At 42.3% G+C, this 22,445-nt stretch overlaps 1 protein-coding gene across 1 annotated transcript in view; it reads right to left on the bottom strand.

Annotated features, from left to right (window-relative positions):
• Positions 1 to 7,671: 7,671 nt before the first annotated feature.
• col4a5 (collagen, type IV, alpha 5 (Alport syndrome)) overlaps positions 7,672 to 22,445 on the bottom strand; it is a 45,881-nt gene continuing 31,107 nt past the window's right edge. Inside the window, exons 25-49 of the mRNA XM_070854601.1 lie at positions 22,209 to 22,301; positions 22,010 to 22,114; positions 21,752 to 21,849; positions 20,877 to 21,027; positions 20,642 to 20,755; positions 19,288 to 19,455; positions 18,856 to 18,945; positions 18,449 to 18,595; positions 18,179 to 18,277; positions 18,005 to 18,094; positions 17,612 to 17,751; positions 17,392 to 17,518; positions 16,904 to 17,083; positions 16,712 to 16,762; positions 16,431 to 16,616; positions 12,778 to 12,911; positions 12,615 to 12,687; positions 12,423 to 12,494; positions 12,114 to 12,242; positions 11,697 to 11,795; positions 11,362 to 11,574; positions 11,075 to 11,252; positions 10,868 to 10,982; positions 10,439 to 10,611; positions 7,672 to 9,809 (exon numbers count right to left, since the gene is read on the bottom strand). Coding sequence (XP_070710702.1) covers positions 9,728 to 9,809; positions 10,439 to 10,611; positions 10,868 to 10,982; positions 11,075 to 11,252; positions 11,362 to 11,574; positions 11,697 to 11,795; positions 12,114 to 12,242; positions 12,423 to 12,494; positions 12,615 to 12,687; positions 12,778 to 12,911; positions 16,431 to 16,616; positions 16,712 to 16,762; positions 16,904 to 17,083; positions 17,392 to 17,518; positions 17,612 to 17,751; positions 18,005 to 18,094; positions 18,179 to 18,277; positions 18,449 to 18,595; positions 18,856 to 18,945; positions 19,288 to 19,455; positions 20,642 to 20,755; positions 20,877 to 21,027; positions 21,752 to 21,849; positions 22,010 to 22,114; positions 22,209 to 22,301 — 3,107 coding nt within the window. The 3' untranslated portion in view covers positions 7,672 to 9,727. The remainder of the gene's footprint in view (positions 9,810 to 10,438; positions 10,612 to 10,867; positions 10,983 to 11,074; positions 11,253 to 11,361; positions 11,575 to 11,696; positions 11,796 to 12,113; positions 12,243 to 12,422; positions 12,495 to 12,614; positions 12,688 to 12,777; positions 12,912 to 16,430; positions 16,617 to 16,711; positions 16,763 to 16,903; positions 17,084 to 17,391; positions 17,519 to 17,611; positions 17,752 to 18,004; positions 18,095 to 18,178; positions 18,278 to 18,448; positions 18,596 to 18,855; positions 18,946 to 19,287; positions 19,456 to 20,641; positions 20,756 to 20,876; positions 21,028 to 21,751; positions 21,850 to 22,009; positions 22,115 to 22,208; positions 22,302 to 22,445) is intronic.

The raw sequence follows: 22,445 nt of genomic DNA, 5'->3' as shown, positions 1-22,445 counted from the left end.
CTGTGACCGACACTTGGTCAAATGTGTTTTGACCCAGTGACTGTTTGGAAATGTGCGACAAAGACGTGCTTTGATGGAAGTGAAAAAAACATGTTACCTCGGCTCCTGGACGAGCTGAAAGTTGTGCCTTCAGCTTCCTTTTTTCTGTTTTTGGTTGTTTTTTTTTCGTGCGTTCGCTCCCCGAAGGACCACGTGATCCCTCTGCAGGTTGAGAAATGTTACCTGATAACTCTCAGACTGATAAAATCCTTTCACACCCCACTGATTATGTGACAAAGCTGCCCTCAGCATGGAGGCATCAGGAGGTCCAACAGTGGAACCAAGTACATTTACTCAAAGACAGGAAGTTTTCCCTCATGCAGCTTTATAGATATAATATTATATACAAATAGAACATTTGATCATTTTTAGGTGAAAATAACATTTTGTGCTTCCAGCCTCTCAACTGTGAAGCTTTTAATTGGTTTGGAAAAATATATCTGTATTTCTATCTACTGATTATCCTGTGAGGAGTCATACACGTTTTTAGTTTAAAATCTTTTAGCTCTTATGTTTTTAATGTCTTGAATATGCTTAAATTCCAATATACTCCTTGAAAAATGCTTAATCTTTAACATAATCAGGTGTTTTCTCTACTTTTATAGTCATTTAGATGTGAAGTCTGGAGATATCTGGTTTTATATATATAATTGAATGAACCTCCCTGACAGCGTCGATCTAAACTTATTATCTCTGTAAAGGTGGATTAGGTGCATTAGGCTTCACAGGTGTACCTGATTATTATTATTATGTCAAATAAATCCAGTCATGTGATAAACAAACACACCTTTCAAAAGCAGTCCTACATAGATTATGAGGACACACACTGATTTTTGTGGCCCCGTTAAGTCGAAGGTATCAACAGGAAAACAGGAGCTTATTTCCTCATTCCTGAATCTCCGTTTTTGCAGACTGGTGGTTTTCAGCCGATGACACTGTGTGTTTATCCAGCTCAGGTGACCGGCCCAGAATCTCAAAGTCCAACTGTCAAAACAGTCCAGAGTCCACTTTGGTCATGAGAGGCTCGGGTCAGCTGAGCGCTGGGATCCAACTTTGTTTTTCTGATTCCTGCTTAGAAAACAGCAAATTAACAGCTGGCATTTTACAATTAGGTGATTATTTTATGCATTATTAAAATTCCTCTCAGGTTATAACGGCTTTTTGTTATTTCAAACAGCTTTTAGATTATTAGGGTCTAATTATTTGAAGTGGGATTGATTTCTTTGTTTTTTTTGAGAACTCAATCACACCTACAGTTTGTTTTCTTTGGTCAAAATCTGTAAAAGAAATTTGAATTTGATGCATTTTCTCCAATCAGTGCAACATTTCATCCCAAAATGGCTCCTCAGAGGAACTAGGAACGAAAAACATCCAAGGGGTTTGCAACCGAGTCTTTTAAAGACGTTTTACATCCACTCGTAGGTCACAGATTTTCTCCCCACAGCAAATTAAATCAGTGTTCTCCCTTTATCTTAATGTGCATCGTTTCCTCAATAATGTCGTGGAGGAAATAACAAGAAACGTTTGTCGTTTTAAAAAAGATGTTCGGTCTGTGAGGATCCACGCAAACGCTGTTTAAAAGTTTAACGGTTTAAAAGTTTAAAACTACAACAGACTGCGGTCAGCTGATAAGAAGAGAGAGGAAGTCAATAGTTCAGTGCTGTTGCAACAAGAAGCCACACCTGCATTATTTCATGAGCAGTTCAGATTCAGTGGATATAAATAATGACTTGTTGTTGTTTCTATTCATTTTATGGGGCTTTGATACGATGCCCAGAGCGTCTTGGCTCACATGAACCGTGTATTAGAGGGCGTCAGGGTTGTTACTGACCCTCACTCCTGGGTCTGTTTTTGTTATTTATGGACACGCTGCCAAACCAGGGTGAATTACACTTTGTGCAAAATAACAGCCCAAATGTCAAATTGTGCCGGGAATCCCCAGCTCCGCCTTGTTCTCCGTAAACTGATGGGGTTCAGCTCCAGGGTTCACGATGTCGGCCGCGAAAGTTATCAGCAATCAGATCATCTAATATGATTATATGTGACTAACATAACTGCGGAGAGGCCGGAGATATCATTTCAGTGAATTAATTCTTTGCTTTGAAACCCCAAAAGTCTGAAACCTGGATATGCTGCTGCCCTCTGATTGCACTGAGATAGCCATTCAGAGCGCTTCCCCGACGACGCCTGGGCTCCCAAATACGTCAGCACGAGTGTTTTCTCCCAGATACCAATCCTCTCTCATAAATTCACATTTTTCATTCTAGGTGACGCACTTTTTCTGACCAGCTTGCAGTAACTCAGCTGCAGAGTAAACCCAAAAGTCACAGCGCTGAGATAAGAGATACAACAGATGTTACAGTGGACCTAAAATATTTGTGTTTTATTAAAAATGTCCTGGTAGCTATTTGTCATGTGTCTGGGATATTAAACCCACCGTGTGCTGCAGGCCCAGACAGACAAAGTTATATTAGTGTATATATCATTTGACTGGAATATTATTACTGCTGATTTGACACGTAAGCAGTAATTTAATGTTACAGCCGGTGAAGGTGGAGAACATTTTAACTACTTAATACACCGTTAGATAGTTTAATCTATAGCACAGCGTCACATTCTCCAGATTGATGATATGTTTTGTTCGTAAAATATTAATTTGTAAAGTATGTCCAGCTGTCCAATAAGTGTAGGTGAGTCTAAACTGCTCTACAACCGTTGTTGGACGTTTTTCCTTACTTATTCTCCTCAACACGTCATTTTAAACCTAAATATCTCGTCTTTAATGATATTAAGAAATTTCTTTGAAAAGCTTTTGCTAATTATAGACGTAAATCATCGTGTTTTTAAGTTTGGAAAGATCAAATGCCTCACAGTGGTTTGGTCCACTGCTTTGACTTTATGCTAATACTTTATTGAGATTCCACAGAGGGACAATTTACATACATACGAGAGTCAGTCCATGTTATTGCAAAGGTGACAAAGTACCTGTTTGACACGTCCAGTGTGGGGAGTAAACAGCACAGTTCAGAGAATATAGAGAGAAGCTCAGAGCGTCACCTCAAATGTGTCACGTGACAGTTTTAGATTTGAGACTGACTTTATACAGCTAATGTGCTCGTATAAGAAAAAACAACATATATTTTTAGGTATTTGTGCAAAATGTATGCATGTAATTAAACAAACTCTTGCACATTGATGCAAATGTCACATTACAAGACGTGTTAACTTCTACAAGACTCAAACTGACTCCTATTAATGTTAATAGTTATGAGACAAATCCCTCTGCAGAGCAGCAGACCATTCACACACCAAAGCTTCCAGCATCTCGCCCAGGACACTCGGACACGTGCTGGGACTTGTGACCGATGGTCGACCCGCTCTACCGATCCACTTTGACTTGCAGACCAGGCTAAAACTCCGAGCTAACACACAGACACGCCCTCTTCTTTGGTAGCTACGGCTGTGCACACGTGCGTAGCTTAGGTCGCCCCAGTATGGCCACCGGGGGGTGAGTTACATCACCTGATCTCACCTGACATTACCCGCTCATTCATTACGTTCAGTGTGAGCAGGTTTCAGGAATTGATGGTTTGAAAACTGAAACAGTGACCTCTTCTACCCAGTGAACCCCTCTGCGGGCTCCCCCTCCCCCGCTGACTGACAGACCCCAGCAGTGAGGAGGAGGAGGAGACGTAGCGATGATGTGTACAAGTGTTTGTGTGAGTGTGTGTGGGTGATGAGGGCCGCTGGCCAGCGGACCAGGCAGGGGGCATTTCAACACCAGCATGTGACCCGCTAAGGTTTCATTACTGATGGGCGAACCAGTGGGCCCACTGGGGGCGTAGACTGGTGCTAGAGTTTCAAAACACCACCCAGTGTGTGTTGGGTTGTGTTTGAGTGCGTGCGTGTTTCTGTGCACAGCTTGGATCTGATGTACGCGGCTTTTCAACTATTAGCGCGGCTATTAGCATCTTCGTCAGCGAGTGTGTGCGAAATCCCTGGAATCCTCCCCCACAAACACACCCGCAGATGGTTTCTCTAATGAGAGAGGATGCGTAACAGTTTCACCTGACCGCATCTCGTCTCCGTGTCACCCAGCGGGAGGCCTGACCCCGCTGGCGCTCAACAGCAGCATTAGTCTTCAAGATGGACGCCATCGACAGGCCCCCCCGCTCCACCTCCTTCTCACATCCTGCTAAGTTTCCTATTTAGGTAGCAAGAGACGAGGCTTTCAGGGGATCTCTAGCACAGCACATCTACATGTCCCATAATCAGACATGTATCTGAAGCAGAGGTGCTCGCCCCTACAAAATAATGGCCCGAACAGATTCTGGCGGGATTCTGGCGGAGTTCTTTGTCACATTGGACGACGTCATTTTACCCAAAATAGAACATCACATTTTGGTGCCGTTTGTGAGCAGGATTACAGAAAAAACCCATTTTCATGAATCTTGGTGGACGGGTGTAGAATGAGCCGAGGAGGAACCCGTTCATCTGGACTATTGGCTTCAGACGGCTGCGTTCTCGAGTTACTTCACCAGTTAGCCAGAGCTGTGGCTGTCAAACGCTAACAAGAGAATCAGTGCTTTATTTAAGTTAGAATATGAACAGAAAACATGCTCCAGTCACCATATTACCATCATGCATCGTGCAGAAAGGGTCAAAAGGCCAGTTCAGGCTCCTGATGGAGATACTTTTTGCAGCAAGCGGCTACGAACGACAAAATTGATGGTGTTTGGGAGATTTGGTCTGTCGCTCCAGGGGCGCTGGGACATCCTGCAAGCCTCATTGGTTGTTTGCTGGCCCCACTTTGTTGTTTCGTCTTAAGATAACAGAGGATAGATGGCACGTAATAGTGTGATCCCTTTTAATTTTGAATCTAGAACGCACCACTTACACAATACTCACCTCCGCATCAGTGTGGCCTGCTTCACTGGGAGTGTTTTCTGAAGATTAGTACCTGAGTTGTGAGCGTACTCTGACATTAAAGAGTAAATATGTGTGCACATTTAGCTCAGGCTTTTATCTTGAGGGACTTACTCTGATTGAGCAGGGATTCTGTGTCTTGCCTAAGGACTCTCTGGCAGGACACCTCGGCCTTTGAGCGCAGGGAACACGATAATCCGTTTTTTGGTAATGGGATGGCCTCTCTTTAACACCGGGGAACATCCCAGCCGCCACCAGCCGTGCGATGCAGCGCTTTGTGTTTTGTTGTTGCGTCACAACAACTCACCTCTGTGCTGTGAACGGAAGCCGTGGGAGCTCGCTCAGACAAAAGATCAGCATGTCTTTCCAGGAACCAGCAGGCGGTCGTGGCTCTAAACGGCTTAGAGAGCTGAGACAAGAGGCCTGGACACACACACAGACCACCTCACCTCCGATCCGCTCTTGTCTCTATAGCTCAGCCAGTAGAAATCAGGAAGTAGATTAGTCGGGAGAGCCAGGAGCCTAAAATGGCTTAGCAAGCCAAAACAGCAGCTACAACACGGAGAAAAGGGAAAGCAAAAGAGGAAAACCTCCATTTTTTAGGCCCCATTGATTAATTTCTTTGGTGTCCAGCAGGCGTTCAATAGGAAAATGCAGTCAAGTAAATAAAAAAAAAAAACATAATCAGAAAGTTTTTTAGTTAAATAGTTAACTTTGTCAAGCCTAAATGAGTTACTGCTGTGTAATGAAAAATCTCACTGGGATTTTAATTTCCTTTAAAAACTTTTAAACTTGTTTTGGAAGTTTTTTTATTGTCTTATTATATAATTTTAATCTTCCTAATAATTTCTTGGCTTCGCCTTTTGTTTTGTGAAGCTGTTCATTGTTGGGCTCAGCAACAGATCAGGAATAATAATTATTACTTTCTTTTTTTTCTGAATAATAATGGATCCAATTGTCCTTTTCTTCATTAACAGATGATTTGTTTTTCTTTAAAGTTATTAGGAAATTAACGGTTTGGATGATTTACTTCCCTTTTTTTTTTAATTAGTTGTGACACTTGTTATATTTATTATTATTATATTTATTATTGTTATTATCCAAATTACTTTTAACATACAATATAATTTAACAAAACAATATTTACACTAATGATAAAATAAATAGATTTCATAAATAGTGGCCTAATTAGAATAAACAAAATAAAAAGTCTTTTCTTCTCATCGGTCCTCTGAGGTGATCGTCCGAGACGTTTTTCTTTTCAAGACAGAAAAAATAATTAATTCTTCTATGTTTGGATGCAGATGAAACATTTCATCAGGAGAATCAGGTTGTTCAATATATATAGGTGTGACGACAAATATTAATCCTTAATCCATCATTTCATCATCATTCAATCAGCTCTTGCACGTTTTGAGGATGTTCTGATATTCTTTTATAAGCTCACACGTTTCCAAAATGTTTTTTCTTTGTTGGTTAAGTGCGAGTCCTCGGACTCTGTGCCGCCCCCTGCTGGTCACTGGCTGTCGGGGGCCCTTTAAATAATAAATCACTCCTCAACACTTAGATTCTCAAAACTAAAAATCAGTAGCAGACGTAGCAGCAGCTTCTCCACCTATAACTTCATCCACTTTCTGAAATCTAATTTGCAATTAATCAAATCAACAAATCCCCACTGACTTTTTTGATTTTGTGGTCCCCATTGACTTCACTTGATTATTAACACATCTAATAATTTGCAGTATTGTATCTATTAAAGCTATTTAACATTCAGTTTCATCCTGTTGGTTTTTATGTAACTGACACTTCTCATTTTTCTAAATGTTGCTAATAAATTGTTTGATTTTTTTTTTTGAGATTTCACAATAAAAGTTTATTTTTTCCAACAAAAACACAATCATACACAACAGCAGATGATGGTGTGAGGTGGTGTTCTGCTCTCAAGGCTGCGATTTACTGCTTTCTTCTGACCTCTAGTGGCTCAAATGGGGGTTATTTTCACTTTTACACAACATATTTACACACACACACACACACACACCAGCTCCTTTGGTCCATTTAACATATAACTCCATATCAATTATATAAAATATTATTGAATCCAAAACTGTTTTAACCTGATTTTGAGTCTTGTCTCTTCATGCCACTTTCTTCTCCATGACAATTTAGAGAGAAAGATTTTACTTTTTACTCTTTGGCTTCACTTACTTTTAGCTTTTTTTTACTTTTTTAGCTTTAGTTACTTTACAAATTACGATATTTTTTTTCTTACAAAACACACAGAGGGATCATAAAATATGATTCTTTGTTATATACTAAACTATATTTATGTCAGATTTCATTTTAAAAAGATGAAAACAGACTCACCAGTGTGTCTCCATCTGAGGGGAACAGGAGACAACAGCTCTCCAAAACATCAGTAAGAAAAACTCCCAAAACGATGAAACCTGATAAACGAAGATAATCTCTGGAAAAGGGCGACACAGAGGAAAGTTTGTAGAATCTAAATTTTGTCAATTTATGGGGGGAAAAAATCAATTAAACATACAACAAAGTAACTTTAATGTGGGTCCAACGTCTGATGTCTGATGCTCATTTAATGACTAATCTCTTATCTATTCATTCAATTGACCAGATTACACAAGAAATAGTGTCACACTTTTGTCAAGGTTTTGTTTTATCTCCACAACCTGTGGTTTTATTGGCTTGGCAGCAGGCTGGATTAAATAAAATGAAAAGAGTAAAATTAAAATTGTAAAGAGTTTGAAAGAGATTTTGGCACAGCTAGTGAAAAGTGTTTAAACTGGAAATAACGTTGGAATAAATGTACTTGATGCCGCTCTTCCGCTGTTACTTTAGTGATAATCAGGTTTTTCAGAAGACGGCACTTTGGACATAGTATTTATTTCAGTCTTAAAAGTTTATAACAACTTCTGGATAACATAACATGAAAAAAAAACAAAAAAAAAAAAAGAAAAAAATAACAAATACACATTTTTAATCGCACCCCAGTTTGACAAAATTAGAATTCATAAAAGCAGTTTTGAAAAAATAAAAAATAACAATAAAATCACAGGAAAACATTTCTTCCCCCCTAAAACAGCTCTTGTAGACTTACAGTACATCAGGAGTCTGCACACCTGATGCGAGGCAAGTGTCACATCAGGGACCGTTACACCCGATTTAAATGCACACACACTTCCACCTGCGCTTCAACAGGCTCGAGTGTGAACGCTTTAAACCAGTTTTGGATACAAATTCAAGCCAGCGAAAGTGGATTTAAAGGGTTTGGGTGCAAAACGGGGCCCCAAAACCTCAGGCCCTCTTTTTTTACAGCAAAGCCCAGCACCTGGAAATGTTAAAAAACACAAAACAAATATCACGGTTTTCTAATCAAGGAGCCAAGATTTAATTCAAATCCTTTTTTTTTTTGCACAAATATCTGTAACATCCCCAATCATTAGGCTATCTAAAAGCAAATCCCCTTTATTTCAGTTCAACATTTATTAATTCTACAAATTGAATACAAAAGATTTAAGCGAATGGCATCGTTAATATCATACAAGACTGTTATGTTTTAGGGAAAATGGCTCTGTCTGCGCTCAGTAGTTAGCTTTATTTTCCGGTGAAATGCCTGACCTTTGTTTGTGTTTGAAAACAGTGAACAATCTCCCCACAGCCGAATAAAGTTTATATACCTTTTTATCCTCTTTTTCAAATATATATTTATTATATATAAAATACTGTTTCATTCATAAAAGCCTTACTTTGTACAATATCTGAGTCGACGTGTGTCAGTGAGCATTGAAGTGAATGAGTGGGTGTCTGTGTGTGTTTGTGTGTGGTCGCGTGAGTGTGTGAGCTAAAAAGAACCTGGAAAATTGTCTTATAACAAACAGCTGGTACCGATTCAGGACCTAATACACTAAAAACAAAAAGGTGTTTTACACAATATACACATTTTATTACTTACAAAAAAAAAATAGTAAGAGAAAGAAGGTGTAGGCTGACGGTTAGAAGGCGGGCTACAGCAGGGTTAGTACCACCAAATGTAACGTTTAACGACAGAGAAATGACGGAGAAAGACAGAGGAAGAGTGTGTGAATGAAGAGCTAGTAATAAAAAAGGCAGTCAGTCTCACTAAGGAAAGCTCATCGTCAGTGCATCTCTCATCTTGGATGTTTCCGAAGTCAAAGTGCCGATTTGGTAACCGTGGAGACCATCCACTCCTCATCAATAAGGTCAAAATAAAAAATGAGAACAAAAAAAAAAAAAAAAAAAAAAGAGCACTTATGTCTAGAAATGGATGAACAGAATCACATTTTTGTCAAAAGTGATTTTTTTTTTTTTTAAAAAGAGAAAGGAAACTGATCCTTTTTGGGAAAGAAGGGAAAAGAAATGAAAAATGCACTTTTGTTTGTCACACATCCATCATGGCACCATTTAGTGGATTTTGTTCTGCTTTCATTTTGAGGTACTTCTTAAGAAAAACAAAGACTAAATGTAAGATTTATTTACGTCAGTTTTTTCTTTTCTTTTAAGCTGTGTTGCACAGTAGCACCATTGTTTTAGTTGTAGTTTTTTTTTTTGTGTTTTTTTTTCTGGAAGACAATGCACCATTGGATTTCCACCTCGTCGTCACGGCGACGGCCTATCCGTCGCTGTGACCACCACCCCCCTACTTGTCCCCCGTCATTCAATCATCTCTTGTAATCGATCAGGTGTCCCTGGCAACGGTGGCTTCGCTTGTTGCCGTGTGCCGTTACGTCCTCTTCATGCAGACGACGCAGCGGCTGACGCGCGTCCGTAGGTTTCCCGCCTTGAGGGTCTCCGACTGGGGCTTCCTGTGAGGGCCGAAGGGGAAAGGTGGTTAAAATAAAGCTGGAAATAGAAGAGTGAATATTAATTTGAGATAAATCAAATCACGTGAAGCTTTCAGGCTCCCGTTAACAATGACATGGCTTGTTTTTTGTTTTTTTTGTTTTAGTTTCACTATTTTAAAGAACTGTGGTCAAACTTTTTGTATTCATTCCTTAAATCTCACACATAACTTCACAGATGTGCCTGTTTTTGCTATTTTTGACTTGAGCAAGTTGAAATTTGTGAGATTTGATCTTTATGTGAGGCTGTAATGTCACATAATTTCTTAAATTACTTGATTGTGCCACCAACATATAAGGAAAGTCCATTGATTCATATGTTTGAGTTACACCTTCAGTAGTACTTTTTATTCATGTCTTTTTATATTTTAATGTCAGACAGTATTGTTCCCAAAACCCTAAAATCGTTAAAATATTAATTCATCTTAAACAACTACATGATACAGTATAACGTGTAGCCTTATTTAGATTAAGAAATTAACCAGGCTGATATTAGATTATTGCACATACATCAGATTGGGGTGTGTATATCAGCACAGTCTCAAGACATTAAAGTAAACAAAATGTCAAATATGTGAAAAGTGTCAGTGTACCTGAACATCTCAGAGGGCTCCACAGTGGCCAGCCAGAAGCTGTAGGAGTTGCCGTAGTAGTTGCACGTCCCTCTGCCGTGGCACTCGATGAAGGGAGCGCTGCGGAACTCCTCCAGGCAGGAGCCGGGGGAGGCCAGGGCCTGACCGGAGCCCTCTGCACCCGCGCTGGTGTGCTGGGGAGGAAAAGGAGGAGGGCTGGTTATCGCACTGCGTGGATTAGATGAAAATGCAAACTTGTACACATGTTCTGCTAAACAGGAGGCTGAGACTCTCTTATCCTAAACGTTCTTTGACATGGTGTCAAAATCAAAAGTACTTTTTGGGAGAGTGAGGCTGGTCGAAGTTCTTCAAAGGGCTGTTGGAGGGTTCAGACTTGTGTTATTGTAACTCGTTCTCATCCTCGATATGTGTATATGTGTAACATCCTACCATCATGAAGGAGTATCCTATCCACAGAGGGTCCCAATTCGAAGGGCAAGTAGGAATCTGGATGGTCTGACTGTGCACTGCAATCACCATGGCTGGAGCTTCACACACTGCACACCTGCACACACACACACAGAGGAGTGTAAAAAGAAACACCTTGTATATCTAGACACATCCAACGTCCTTCCTCCTCCCTCTCTCCACGCCTACCTGCTGATGTAAGGCTTGATGCTCTCTCCGGTGATGGGCGCCATGGACATGGGCATGGGCTCAGGCGTGGACAGCCAGTAGGAGTAGTCGTTGCGGGAGGCGAAGTTGCAGACGTTGTTGATGTTGCAGAACATGAAGGGCATGGTGCTGAACCTGCGTAGACAGCTGCCGGCCGAGCCTGGGACAGAGGACAGAGGAAGGAGAAGGTCAAATGTATGAAGTGCTTTTGATGAAATAGGACTGTTTTGGTCTCATGCAACTTCCTGGAGAAAAAAAGTCCTCTGTACCAAGGTCCTGTCCGTGTGCCCTCTCATTGCCCTGCACATACAGCAGGGAGTAGCCGTCGTAGATGACGTTAGTGCCTTCGGGACAGAAGGGCACATCCTGACCCTGGCTGTGGCGGGTGATGAGGAAGCCGTGGGCTGCAGCCACTGATCCTGGAGGGCCAGGAGGACCCTGTGGACCGTCTGAACCTGGGGGACCAGGGTAGCCACGCTGACCTGAGATCAGGGGAAAGGCAAGCATTAGAAATGGAAAGCTCCTGGGATTTTATGTTTCTAGTTTTATAAAATGATCAGCTAGGCTGAGCCAGGTGAGTTGTGGTGGATCATGTTTCACTCACCAGGCTGACCAGCGGGTCCGTTGTCTCCCTTCCTACCAGATGGGCCACTGAAGCCAGGAGGACCCTCCAGACCAGCATCCCCAGGTTCACCAGGCTGACCTGAGAGCAGGCAGAGACAGGAGTATACTTTGTTAGATGCGTGTGTCTGAGGCTAGAATTAGTTTATTTTATTTTGAAAATCTGCACTTTGTAGAGTCAAATAGCTGAATCTTGAACAGTGAACAGTGGGTGAATCATTGATCATCAAATCAGTGACATATACAGTACACACATATGCACACAATAGTAATGATTAAAATAATAAAAATCAATTTTAAAGACAGAAACATGACTTTGAAAACATTCAAAGAGTACATGACAAATGTAAAAATATCTTTCTTTAGAAAACTCATGGATCTGTTGTCCACCTTTACCCACCTGAAAGTCCCTCACGCCCCGGAGAACCAGGTAATCCCCGACCACCGGGCTGGCCCGGAGGACCAGTAGGTCCACGCTCTCCCTTCACCACGATGGGAGTCGGAGGTACGCCAGGGTCACCAGGAGGGCCTAGAGGTTGAAATTAAGTGATTTTAAACCCAAATCTCAATATTGAATCAAATAGAATTTTAGCACCAAATAGAGGAAATTTTACAGCTTAAATACAACTAAAGGTTTCTGTTGGAAATACTCTAATTATCATATGTAGCTCAGCTAACTCGGACTGAAACGGTAAATATGTTTACCCACCAGTGGAGCCGATATCTCCAGGATCACCAGGGAGGCCGTTACCGCCGGGGAGTCCTGGGTCTCCCTTTTGTCCTGGCAAAAATAAAAATGAAACAAATATTTGGCTGTTGCTTATGATGAATGCATAAAACACATTTTTGGATAGTTGGAAGAATCAGAAAATGCTGTTACAGTGGACTTTTATCGACTAACCAGGAAATCCAGGAACACCACTAAGACCGATGTCTCCCTTCACGCCAGAAGCACCAGGAAGACCCGAGGAACCCTGGTGAGACAGAGTAGAAATTCTTTAGTTAGCTTTCAAACATTCTGGTTCAAGAGGCAAGATTAATCAAATTTAACAAAATCATCTTACCGGGAATCCGGGAGTACCTAATTCTCCCTTCTGTCCGGGGAAGCCTGGCTGCCCAGGAGCCCCGGGAATGCCCTTCTCTCCCTTAACGCCACCGCTTCCTGAAGGCCCACGGGGGCCCTGTGGGCCAGGTCCACCTTTGTACGCAGACGTCAAAAGGCAAAGGTCAGGTACAGATTGATAATAATGAAATAACATAGTAATGCTAAATAATGCTAAAACATAAACGTTTCTTCTCTTTATATTATCACCAGGTGCATAAACAGAAACTGAAGTGTTTCAATACAATCACTGAGATATAAAATAGACAAATACAGCAGCGTATCATCTGCATATTGTATATTTCTCCAGTACAAATCACAGACAGTCAATCTTTAATTAGACACACCACATAATGCCCAAAGGAATGCCTCAGATATCAGCTTTTTACTCTACACTTTCCATTCATTCATCAAATGAAACAAAACTAAAGAAGTTTATTTCCAAATTTTACATAATTGGCCGAGGAAGCGAGAATATTTTTTTTTCTCAGTAAAGATAAAAGGTGGTGTATTGCTAGGGAATATTACATAAACTTACAGCCAACCTTAATTTCAGCATTTTACATATAAGTTCAGCACCATTTCTGATAACATCATAAGGAAACTCTTCATCTTGGGTATACAGCATGTTCAGAGCATCGTATATTTACAGTATATGTTTTTTTCTTTTGTGTATGTGTTTGTGAGATTTTGAGCTGTCTTGAGAGTCCAGTCTGTCCTGTGAGGTAAAGAAAGGGTTAAACACAACTGCCAACATTTCAACTTCTCACACAGACACACGGATCAATATATCACCACTGTGAACGTCAGCCTTCATCGCCGCCACAAATCCCTTTAAAGAGCAAGTACAACAGCATGTATGAAAACCATCAAACCACTGGGGTCTAACCTGTAGGACCTAGGGTTCCCAGAATTCCCAGGTAAAGCGGAGCCAGGGTTGAGGGCGTAGGGCAAAAAAGAAGAGGCGTTTTAAACAGAAGCAAGCATCAGTACGGACACACAGTTTGACTAAACAACGGCAGAAATCTATTGTCTTTCAGTAGCCAGGAGGAGTTACCCAAAAAAGGCTCCTACACTGATGAGTTAGCTTCAAAAGCTCCACTGCACACTGATATGTTTGCAGTAATCATACCTCAGTCAGGATTTACATAAATTCAGTTTGTTTGACTTATAATAGCCTTCGAAATATTCAATGCTTATCTACAAACAATAAAATCTGAGTGAAGTTCAACAGAACTGGAGTTACAGTGTGTGACACAGCGATTTGACATTTCAGGTGAGTTAGTTATATGTTGTGTTTCTGTGCGCAAACTGTACGATGCTAGATTTGTATTTGACAGTGCCTACATGTGATCCAGGTAACATGCTAATTGTGCCAGAAAACTACCGTGAGCTTTAAAATCTCAGGTTAAAAGTTATTTTCAAAAAAGGTGCTTACTTGTTAAAGGTGCATTACACTACCATCAGTGTGCATAGAAAGTGAAAAGACGACATTCGTTAGGAAGAGATGAAGAGTCCAGAGGAGAAAATGCAGTGATTTCCCAACAGGTGTAATTTGTTCCTGCTAGATCAGAGAGTGGAGTTAAACTCAGTCAGTGGCTCTGAAGGAAACGTGCAGTAGAAGTCTGGACGCCGTTGATCTGACCTGGGGGACCTGCGGCAGCCGGGTGTCATCGCATGAAGGGGCGGGGCCACACCGCAGTGGGTGGGGCCAAGCCACAGGAAACAGGGGGTAAAATGTCATAGCTTCAGTTTGTCACCTGTTTTTTACTAGCCGAACACAGTGCTGGTGTGTGGGCAGTCTCATTCACTGTAAATATAAACTCAAATCTTTTTTTTTTTACTTTTTGAGTCGTATTTTACAGGCTCCAACAGCAGTCATAGGAGAAATCTACTGATTTTACCTTACAAACAGCCAAAATAACAGGTTACATCTATCCTAATATCATGAAAGGGTGCAATGCTGCAATTTTGCACATTTTTTTATGTAATTTTAGATGCATTTTTACAGTTAAAGGCAATAATTTACTGCACATTGACTGAAAAAAATCTCAGTGCATTCCCAAATCTTGTGATTAGAAAAGGATCCTTCTCCTCGAGCTTAATAAACCATTTAATAATCCACTGGATCGGCTGAAAAATGTGTTGACACCACTGGGGTCAGGAGAGTATTAATTATCCTACCCTCTGCGTCAGGGTTGCCCACTCTTTCCAGCATTGTGTTAGGCTTGTTCTCAATGTGTGAGTTTAGGTGTGTGTTTGTGTTGGGACATACAGTGCCCATGCAGATGAATGATTGGTGCCACAAAACACACTCACAACAGCAAAGCCAGATGCAAACCCCAAAACTCTCAAATGGACTCTACTATTGCCCTTAAACAGTAAACTTAGAGTAAAATCAGATGCCTAGACGAGACACATCTGTTACTCTCTAATTAATCATCAGTATTAATCATGAATCAAAATCCCATGACAGTTGTAGTGTCAACTTTATCTTTGCCATCCTGGTGAAACAGATTACTTTAATTGTTGCCGATTTAGTCATTAATCTGCAAGGTTTTGGAGAAATACTTGAAAATTTGAAAGCAGATTTTCAGGATCTGTGATTGTAAATGAACAAAAGTGTAACTGTGCACAGAATCCCATTAAATTCAATCCACAAAAAATACCCTCGAATAGTTGAGAGTTTATTTATTGGCGTTTGCCTCAGGCTCAGATATTTCACGCCAACATTTCCTTAAAAATGATCTAACACAAGCACACTGGAGGAGAAGACGACCACACACACACATGTACAGTACTTCAGGGCTGTGGAGAGATGGATAGATTACAGCTTTCCCCATTATGGGATCGGGAGACGAGGGAAAGGGGGTGAGGAGACATGAGGTCAGATGGATTTAAAGGCAAACCAGATGATGACGTACAAACACATGCTCTTTTTGGGGGCATTGTCAAACCCCGGTGACGAACAGTGATTGGCGCGTGAGGAGCACCTCGACGTCTCCTGGTGAAAAGGGATTGGAGGGGGGGGGGTGAAGGGAGTGTGCACGGCATCACAAACGTTTATCATCTGTGTTCAGTGTTCTTGAAAATGAGTGGACAGGTGGTGCTCAAACAGCGACGTGGCTCTTACGCCGGTGGTGGCAAATGGTGCAACAAGGTCCCATGCAGATCGATTGACATGGAGATGAAAGCATTCACATTTAAAGTGCAGCTTCTGCCATTTGTTGCCTGGTTTTCACTGGTTGAATTACCTCAATTAACCATACCCATCTTTCATCAGAGCTGTCTTTTCTTTAATTTGCATTTATAATGTTTGTACTGTAAATTCAGAACTCTACCCACAGGTTAATGATGGTAGTTTCACATGATTGAGATCATTATATCTCGTATTAAACTCCAACTTTGGATTTAAACAACAAGGTAGCTTCAAAATTATGCCTGATTACAATCTGCAGGTAATATTAATTGGAAGTTCCTACACAATAAACCCCCTACAGTGCCTGTTATTGTAGGTGAGTAAAACAAACCACTCCATTCAGTCTAGATATCAGAAAACCAGGCAGCATTTTCTGGCAGTACTGTGGTGATACATATGAGATTCAAGTGCTTTACCTGCTCTTCCAGGTGGTCCAGGGGGTCCTTGCAGTCCTTTGGGGCCCTGCAGAGCCAGTCCTGGAGGCCCAGGAGGGCCACTGTTGCCTGGAGAACCAGGGGAACCGGGGAAACCAGCCTCTCCTTTGGTGCCGGGGAAGCCAGAACTGCCAGTTGGGCCGGGAAGACCTGGGTCTCCCTTTGCACCTTAACACATAGTGAGAGATGAAGTAGAGACTGTTCGGTGCAGAGACGATATCACAACAATTAAAACTTGTTAGATATAGTGGGTGGTTACTCACCTGGCAACCCTGGAAGCCCTGAGGCACCGGGACCACCATAACCAGGAAGCCCTGAAGTAGGCGTGAATAAGTTTAGCGACTGATCAAAATTTCATACACTACATGGACAGTCAAGCAACTTCAACCAAACACATGGCAATTTTTAAAAAACTGTTAAGTAATTAATTTCGAGTATGTTGACTGGTGACGTACCTGGCTCTCCTTTGACTCCAGAAGGTCCTGGGATCCCATCCCGGCCTGCCTGACCCTTCTCTCCTGGCAACCCTGGTTGTCCCGGCCGACCGGACTCTCCGGGTCTACCAGGAGCTCCAGTGAGACCTGGGGCGCCGGGCCCACCATCAAGACCCTTAGGTCCAGGGATACCAGGCGCACCTGACAGGAGAACAGATGGACAATAATAATAAATAACTGGACGTTCAGCATAATCAAACAATCTGGGAGGATGTTCCCATCTGATGTTTGACCCTTTCGCTAAGCTCCTCCCTAGAACAGCTGGTAGCTGAAAGTTTTCAGAACAAGGTAAGAAGCTAACTAACATTGCTCAAGTTTAAACATGAGTAACTAACGCTAGCTAGCTTAGCACGCTAGCTCAATCATTGAATCATATTAGTAGATTACATCTCTTTTAAGACCTCTGAGGGTCTTTTCCTAAAACTGCATTATTCAAACTTTAGATTTACCTTGGAATCCTGGGAGGCCGGGGTCCCCTTTGGCACCGGACCCGCCTGGTAAACCTGGGAGACCAGATGACCCTGGAGTTCCCTTCAGTCCTGGAGAACCTGGGAATCCCGGCTGGCCTGGTTCACCCTACCAGAGATGTTTAAATAACAAAATGCGTGACCCTGCCTTTGAAATGTGATTTTCTGACGTAAAAAACTTCGGTGGTTGTGTTTCCTGTACCTTGAGTCCCTGTTGTCCGGGTGGTCCAACTCCAGCAGAGCCGGGTTCACCTTTGGCTCCAGGGAAACCAGGTCCTCCTGGCTGTCCTGGGGATCCAGGCCTACCTCCCTGACCTGGCAGACCCTTCTGCCCTGATGGTCCTGTAGCATCATCAAAGCATTTATGTCAATGAAATCGGGTGATATTTTAGTTGCTTATCATTAAAAAAACATCATAATTACGGATTCAAGATGGACAAGAAAACCAGTATCTCACGTGGAATTAAAATATTTTCTAAAAATGTGGATTACATTTATTTCAACATTAAATCTTGATTTTGGAGAAAACATTTGGGAACATCTTCCATGAATACACCGTGAACCACCTGAAAGGCTTTGAGATGTTCAAACCCACCTGGAAATCCCATTTCTCCCATACTGCCCTTTGCACCTGGACCTCCAGGACCACCTGGAGCTCCTGGGATGCCAGAATCTCCCTTGGGTCCTGCAGCACAATGGAAACAGCATGTTAGAATTTGTTGCGTATTCATATTTACATGGGTGTGTTTGTTGGGTGGTAAGTCCATACCTGATGGTCCGGGGAGTCCAGGGCGTCCATCTGATCCTGAGAGTCCGGGGTCACCGGTGAGACCAGGGATGCCTTTCTGACCTGGAAGACCTGGTGCACCTGCGAAACACACACACAATAATGTGGATCCAATAATACAGTGAATGGTGAATGAATGTGTTTACGTACTTTCAAAATATGCTGTATTTTATCATCAGTCTGGTATATTTTTACCATAATTTCTAAGAAAAATAAAATCTTTAGAGGCAGGGAGTGTGTTTTCAGCTGTACCTGGAAGTCCAGGCTCTCCTTTGGTTCCCTTTGTGACCGATGGCGGCTGGCTGGCTCCAGGGGGTCCCTGGACGCCGGGGTCGCCTCTCTCTCCTTTACCACCAGGACCACCAGGTACGCCGTCTCTGCCTGGGAATCCAGCTTCACCTGGAGTGGAGACCGTAAGACGTTAGTAAGTTTAGCTCTGTTCTGTCACTTATTTATATGAAAATATCTTGAATTATTCCTTTAATGACTTCGAACCTCTAAACATTTTATCTAATGTTTAAGATTCAGTAAAGCTTGTTCCAGCATGTAACTTACTGTTGACACTGATCATCACTGGGGACATACTGCATGTGATTTATGCCTTTTAGGGTTGTATGCAAGAGTTACGAGTGAGGTGTGAGTGTTTATGTGAATTATACCTTTAAATCCAGGAGCGCCAGGCCCTCCTGGGCCTCCTGGTCCTCCAGAGGGTCCTGGAGATCCCATAGGACCCATGTCTCCTTTCTGACCTGGAGGAGAGACAGACAGTCGAGAGCAGCAAAGAGAAGTTAGAGAAAATAAACCACAAATGAGAAGATTCATATTATATAAGCCGTCATTCACACAGTTATAGTAAGAAGTTAGTCAGTCATACTTTAAGTAAGTAAAGCACTGAACCAGACGGTTAAGCTGCGACTTTTGTAGATATTTTATGGCTTAAAATATGGACAAGTAGCCTCAGTATTATGTTTCAGGTTCTTAAAACCAGTAACAGAAACACTGTCTGGCCTCTAAAGGAAGAGGAAGTAATCATTTAGCCAGTCCCATCATTAGTTAGCCAGCAGGCTAATGATGTAAGTAACATATTTTACCTGGCAATCCTGGCAGGCCATCGCGTCCAGGTCCTCCAGGAGGTCCTGGAAGACCGCTTGATCCTGGGGAACCTGGGAAACCAGGAGATCCTCTGTCTCCTGGCAGACCTGGGATGTCTAGACCAGGAGGGCCGGGGTCTCCCTTCTCTCCATTTGCTCCAGGGAATCCTGTTGAGTTAAGATCGAGATTTCATTGTCTGGATTCAGGAGCTACAGCTGAACTCTAGATTTTACTGAATGCTGTCTAGGCTGAGCCCACAGCACAATTAAATCTGAAGACACATGTCCAACGCAGTCCAGATGCAGGTAACCGTGTTTTTGTAGCAGGCAAAGCAGCAAATTATTCCACACAAAACATAATCAGTCCACACTAAACGACACATTTACTCCCTATTTGAAAAGGGGTAACATAATTGTTCATTGTCATGTGTGTCACCATGAAATGTCCATCAACCGGCACCAGTATTGGGTTACAATACCTTTCTCGCCTTGGCATCAGAGAGTCGCAGGTAAGGGAGGGGTGTGTTTCAAAGCGTAGAGGACGGAGCGTTGGATTAAGCCGAAGGTGAGATGAGGAAAACAAAGTATAATGCATTAAATGCATTAAAACATCTATATGAAGCCGCTTTTGGAGCACTCTGAATATGCACCGAAGCTCTCACGTGCTCAGAGTATTCAGATATTTTGCTGGGATACGTGTTAGTCTGTGGTTTTTGTGCATACGAGTGTTGTGAAGTTAAGGTGCTGAGAGACTGGGGAAGCTCTGTTAGTTTACAGTTGGTGTGCTCGTGAATGAAAGGGCCTTGAGTGGAGTTAAAATGGTGAGTCCTGACGTGTGTTGTGCTGTGCAAACAGTGGTGATGCAGCCAAGAAAGGGTGAGAGAGCGGTGACCTTGAAAGCGAAAGCAAGGAGCACGACAAGGTGCAGAGAAGAGACCCCCCAGATCAAGGTACGGTTACCATCCAGCAACCATGACACACACATATTCAGGCTCATCCCGTCTGTACACACACCTTGATCACCAACCAAAAAAGGGTGACTGTGTTTTTCGATCAACCAAAACCCTCGACACGCAGCCTGGTGCTCGGGTTCTTTGGGGTGCTCATATGAAAAGTGTGCGATACATATAGTTTGAACCAAAACGACATCCAGACACCTGTACAAGCTCAAAACACGGACGAGTGGGTGGTCATGCACAGTCCTGGGTGACTTTCCGAAGCCGAACAAAGACAAATATTTTTAAAAAATCATGAAACACATAAAAACATGCACGAGTACAACTGTCCTCTAAATGTGCCTCCTCCAGTCAACACAGAGAAAATAAGACTGATAATACAGTCGTATGTATCTCACCTGGTGGTCCCATCGGACCAGGGGGTCCAACTGGGCCGGGTTGCCCCACTGAGCCGAGGGCCAGGGATCCAGGTGGGCCACGAGCTCCAGATACACCAGGTGTACCGGGCTCACCTGGACAGAGACAGACGAGAAAGTCATCTCAGTGTACTGTTGGCTTTAAAGATGAAAGTAGAAACACAAACAGACAAAAGTAAATTAAAGTCTCAGTCTCAGTAACAGGGTTGCAGAATACCTTTGGGTCCTGGAGCGCCATCAAATCCAGGTTGTCCAGGTGAGCCAGGGCTGCCAGGGAAACCAGAATCTCCCTTTGGTCCGGAGAGACCTTTAGCACCAGGTACTCCTGGCAAACCTGGGGGGCCAGGAAGGCCGAAGCCAGGCTCGCCCTGTCACACAAACACACAGAGTCAGTTAATGGATTAGAATTTAATAATAATACAATAATACAAAAATTTGGGTGAAGTATTGATATTAAACACCATTTTCTCTTTATTTTTTGGATTCTGGTGGAATGAATTTGAATAATTTTACTGGAGGATTTTCTCTGTACTCATCACAAGAGTACCTTGTTTACCGTCAGCATTTTCTTGTGGACAGAACAGCCCAGTAAAGGTCAGTGTGAACAGAGACAAAAACCCATATATTTTTCTTGAAACATTAGGGGAAAAATAATAAGTTTGGTAGGTTTACTGTTTGCATCGCATATTTTTTGGAGATGCAATGAACTTCCCATTAATATTAAAGGATTAAAGGAGGATACTCTTAAACCATGGTCTAATTTTTTTACATATTTTGGGTTCAAAATGACGAGAAAGAGAAAATATTTTCTGCTAGCAGCCACAAATGGACTCAGACTGTTACTCAAAGTGTCTGACAGCATTAGAGATAGGATCCTTACAGATCGAAACCTGTAACATGCTTTTTGTTAAACCAGAAACAGTCGTTATATTGATTGGTTCAAAGCCACCAGACTCCATTAACAAAAACAGTGATTTTACCTCACAGAAGACAGGACAGTTGCTGGTCAGTTTATTTGTGTTATTGCGTGATGTTGGTGTTTTAAAGAGTGAGTTTTTGTCAGTGGAGTCTCTTGGCTATCTATCTATCCACCTTGGGTCCAGGAAATCCAGGCTGGCCGGGAAGTCCATCTACTCCTGGTCTGCCCGGTCCTGCAGGAGCTCCTGGCTGGCCGGGGATACCTGGGAATCCTGGAGGAGGTAGACAAGGTTGGTGGTAAATGTGATGCAAGACAATTTATGATGAGAAACATAATGAGTAGGAGGCATAGGAAGTTACGAAGAGGATGAAAAGATAGAAGGACGGAGGTGGAAAAGGAGTAAATGGAGGAGAGAGCTAGAGCTGTTTTACCTTTAGCTCCAGGGGGTCCTGGGAGTCCAATGCCTGGGAGTCCAGGTTCACCCTTGGCTCCAGGTAAACCAGGGAAACCATTCTGTCCAGGCTGACCTGAGCTACCTGACAACAGAAAATTAGAAAACAAAAATCAGACACGTGTGATGTGAATGAGTGAGAACTGCATTAAAAATGTCTTTTACTGTGAAATAATGACCTGGTGCGCCGGGCAGTCCTGGTTCACCATCCTGTCCTCTGGGTCCCGGTAAGCCTTTCTCAGCCACCGACAGGCCTGGTTCACCTTTAGCACCTGCATGATGAGAGAAAGCACAGGTAAAAGACCAGTGAGCTCCAGGTTGACTTCAGTGAAACGGATGTTTGGATCAGTGAGCAGATAAAAGTTTAATAGTATAACATGAATTTAAATAAGCATAAAGGTGCTTTTATTTTGAAA

This window comes from Pempheris klunzingeri, chromosome 23 (assembly GCF_042242105.1).
Source record: "Pempheris klunzingeri isolate RE-2024b chromosome 23, fPemKlu1.hap1, whole genome shotgun sequence".
NCBI lineage: Eukaryota > Metazoa > Chordata > Actinopteri > Acropomatiformes > Pempheridae > Pempheris > Pempheris klunzingeri.
This window is presented reverse-complemented; position numbering and strand designations above follow the sequence as displayed.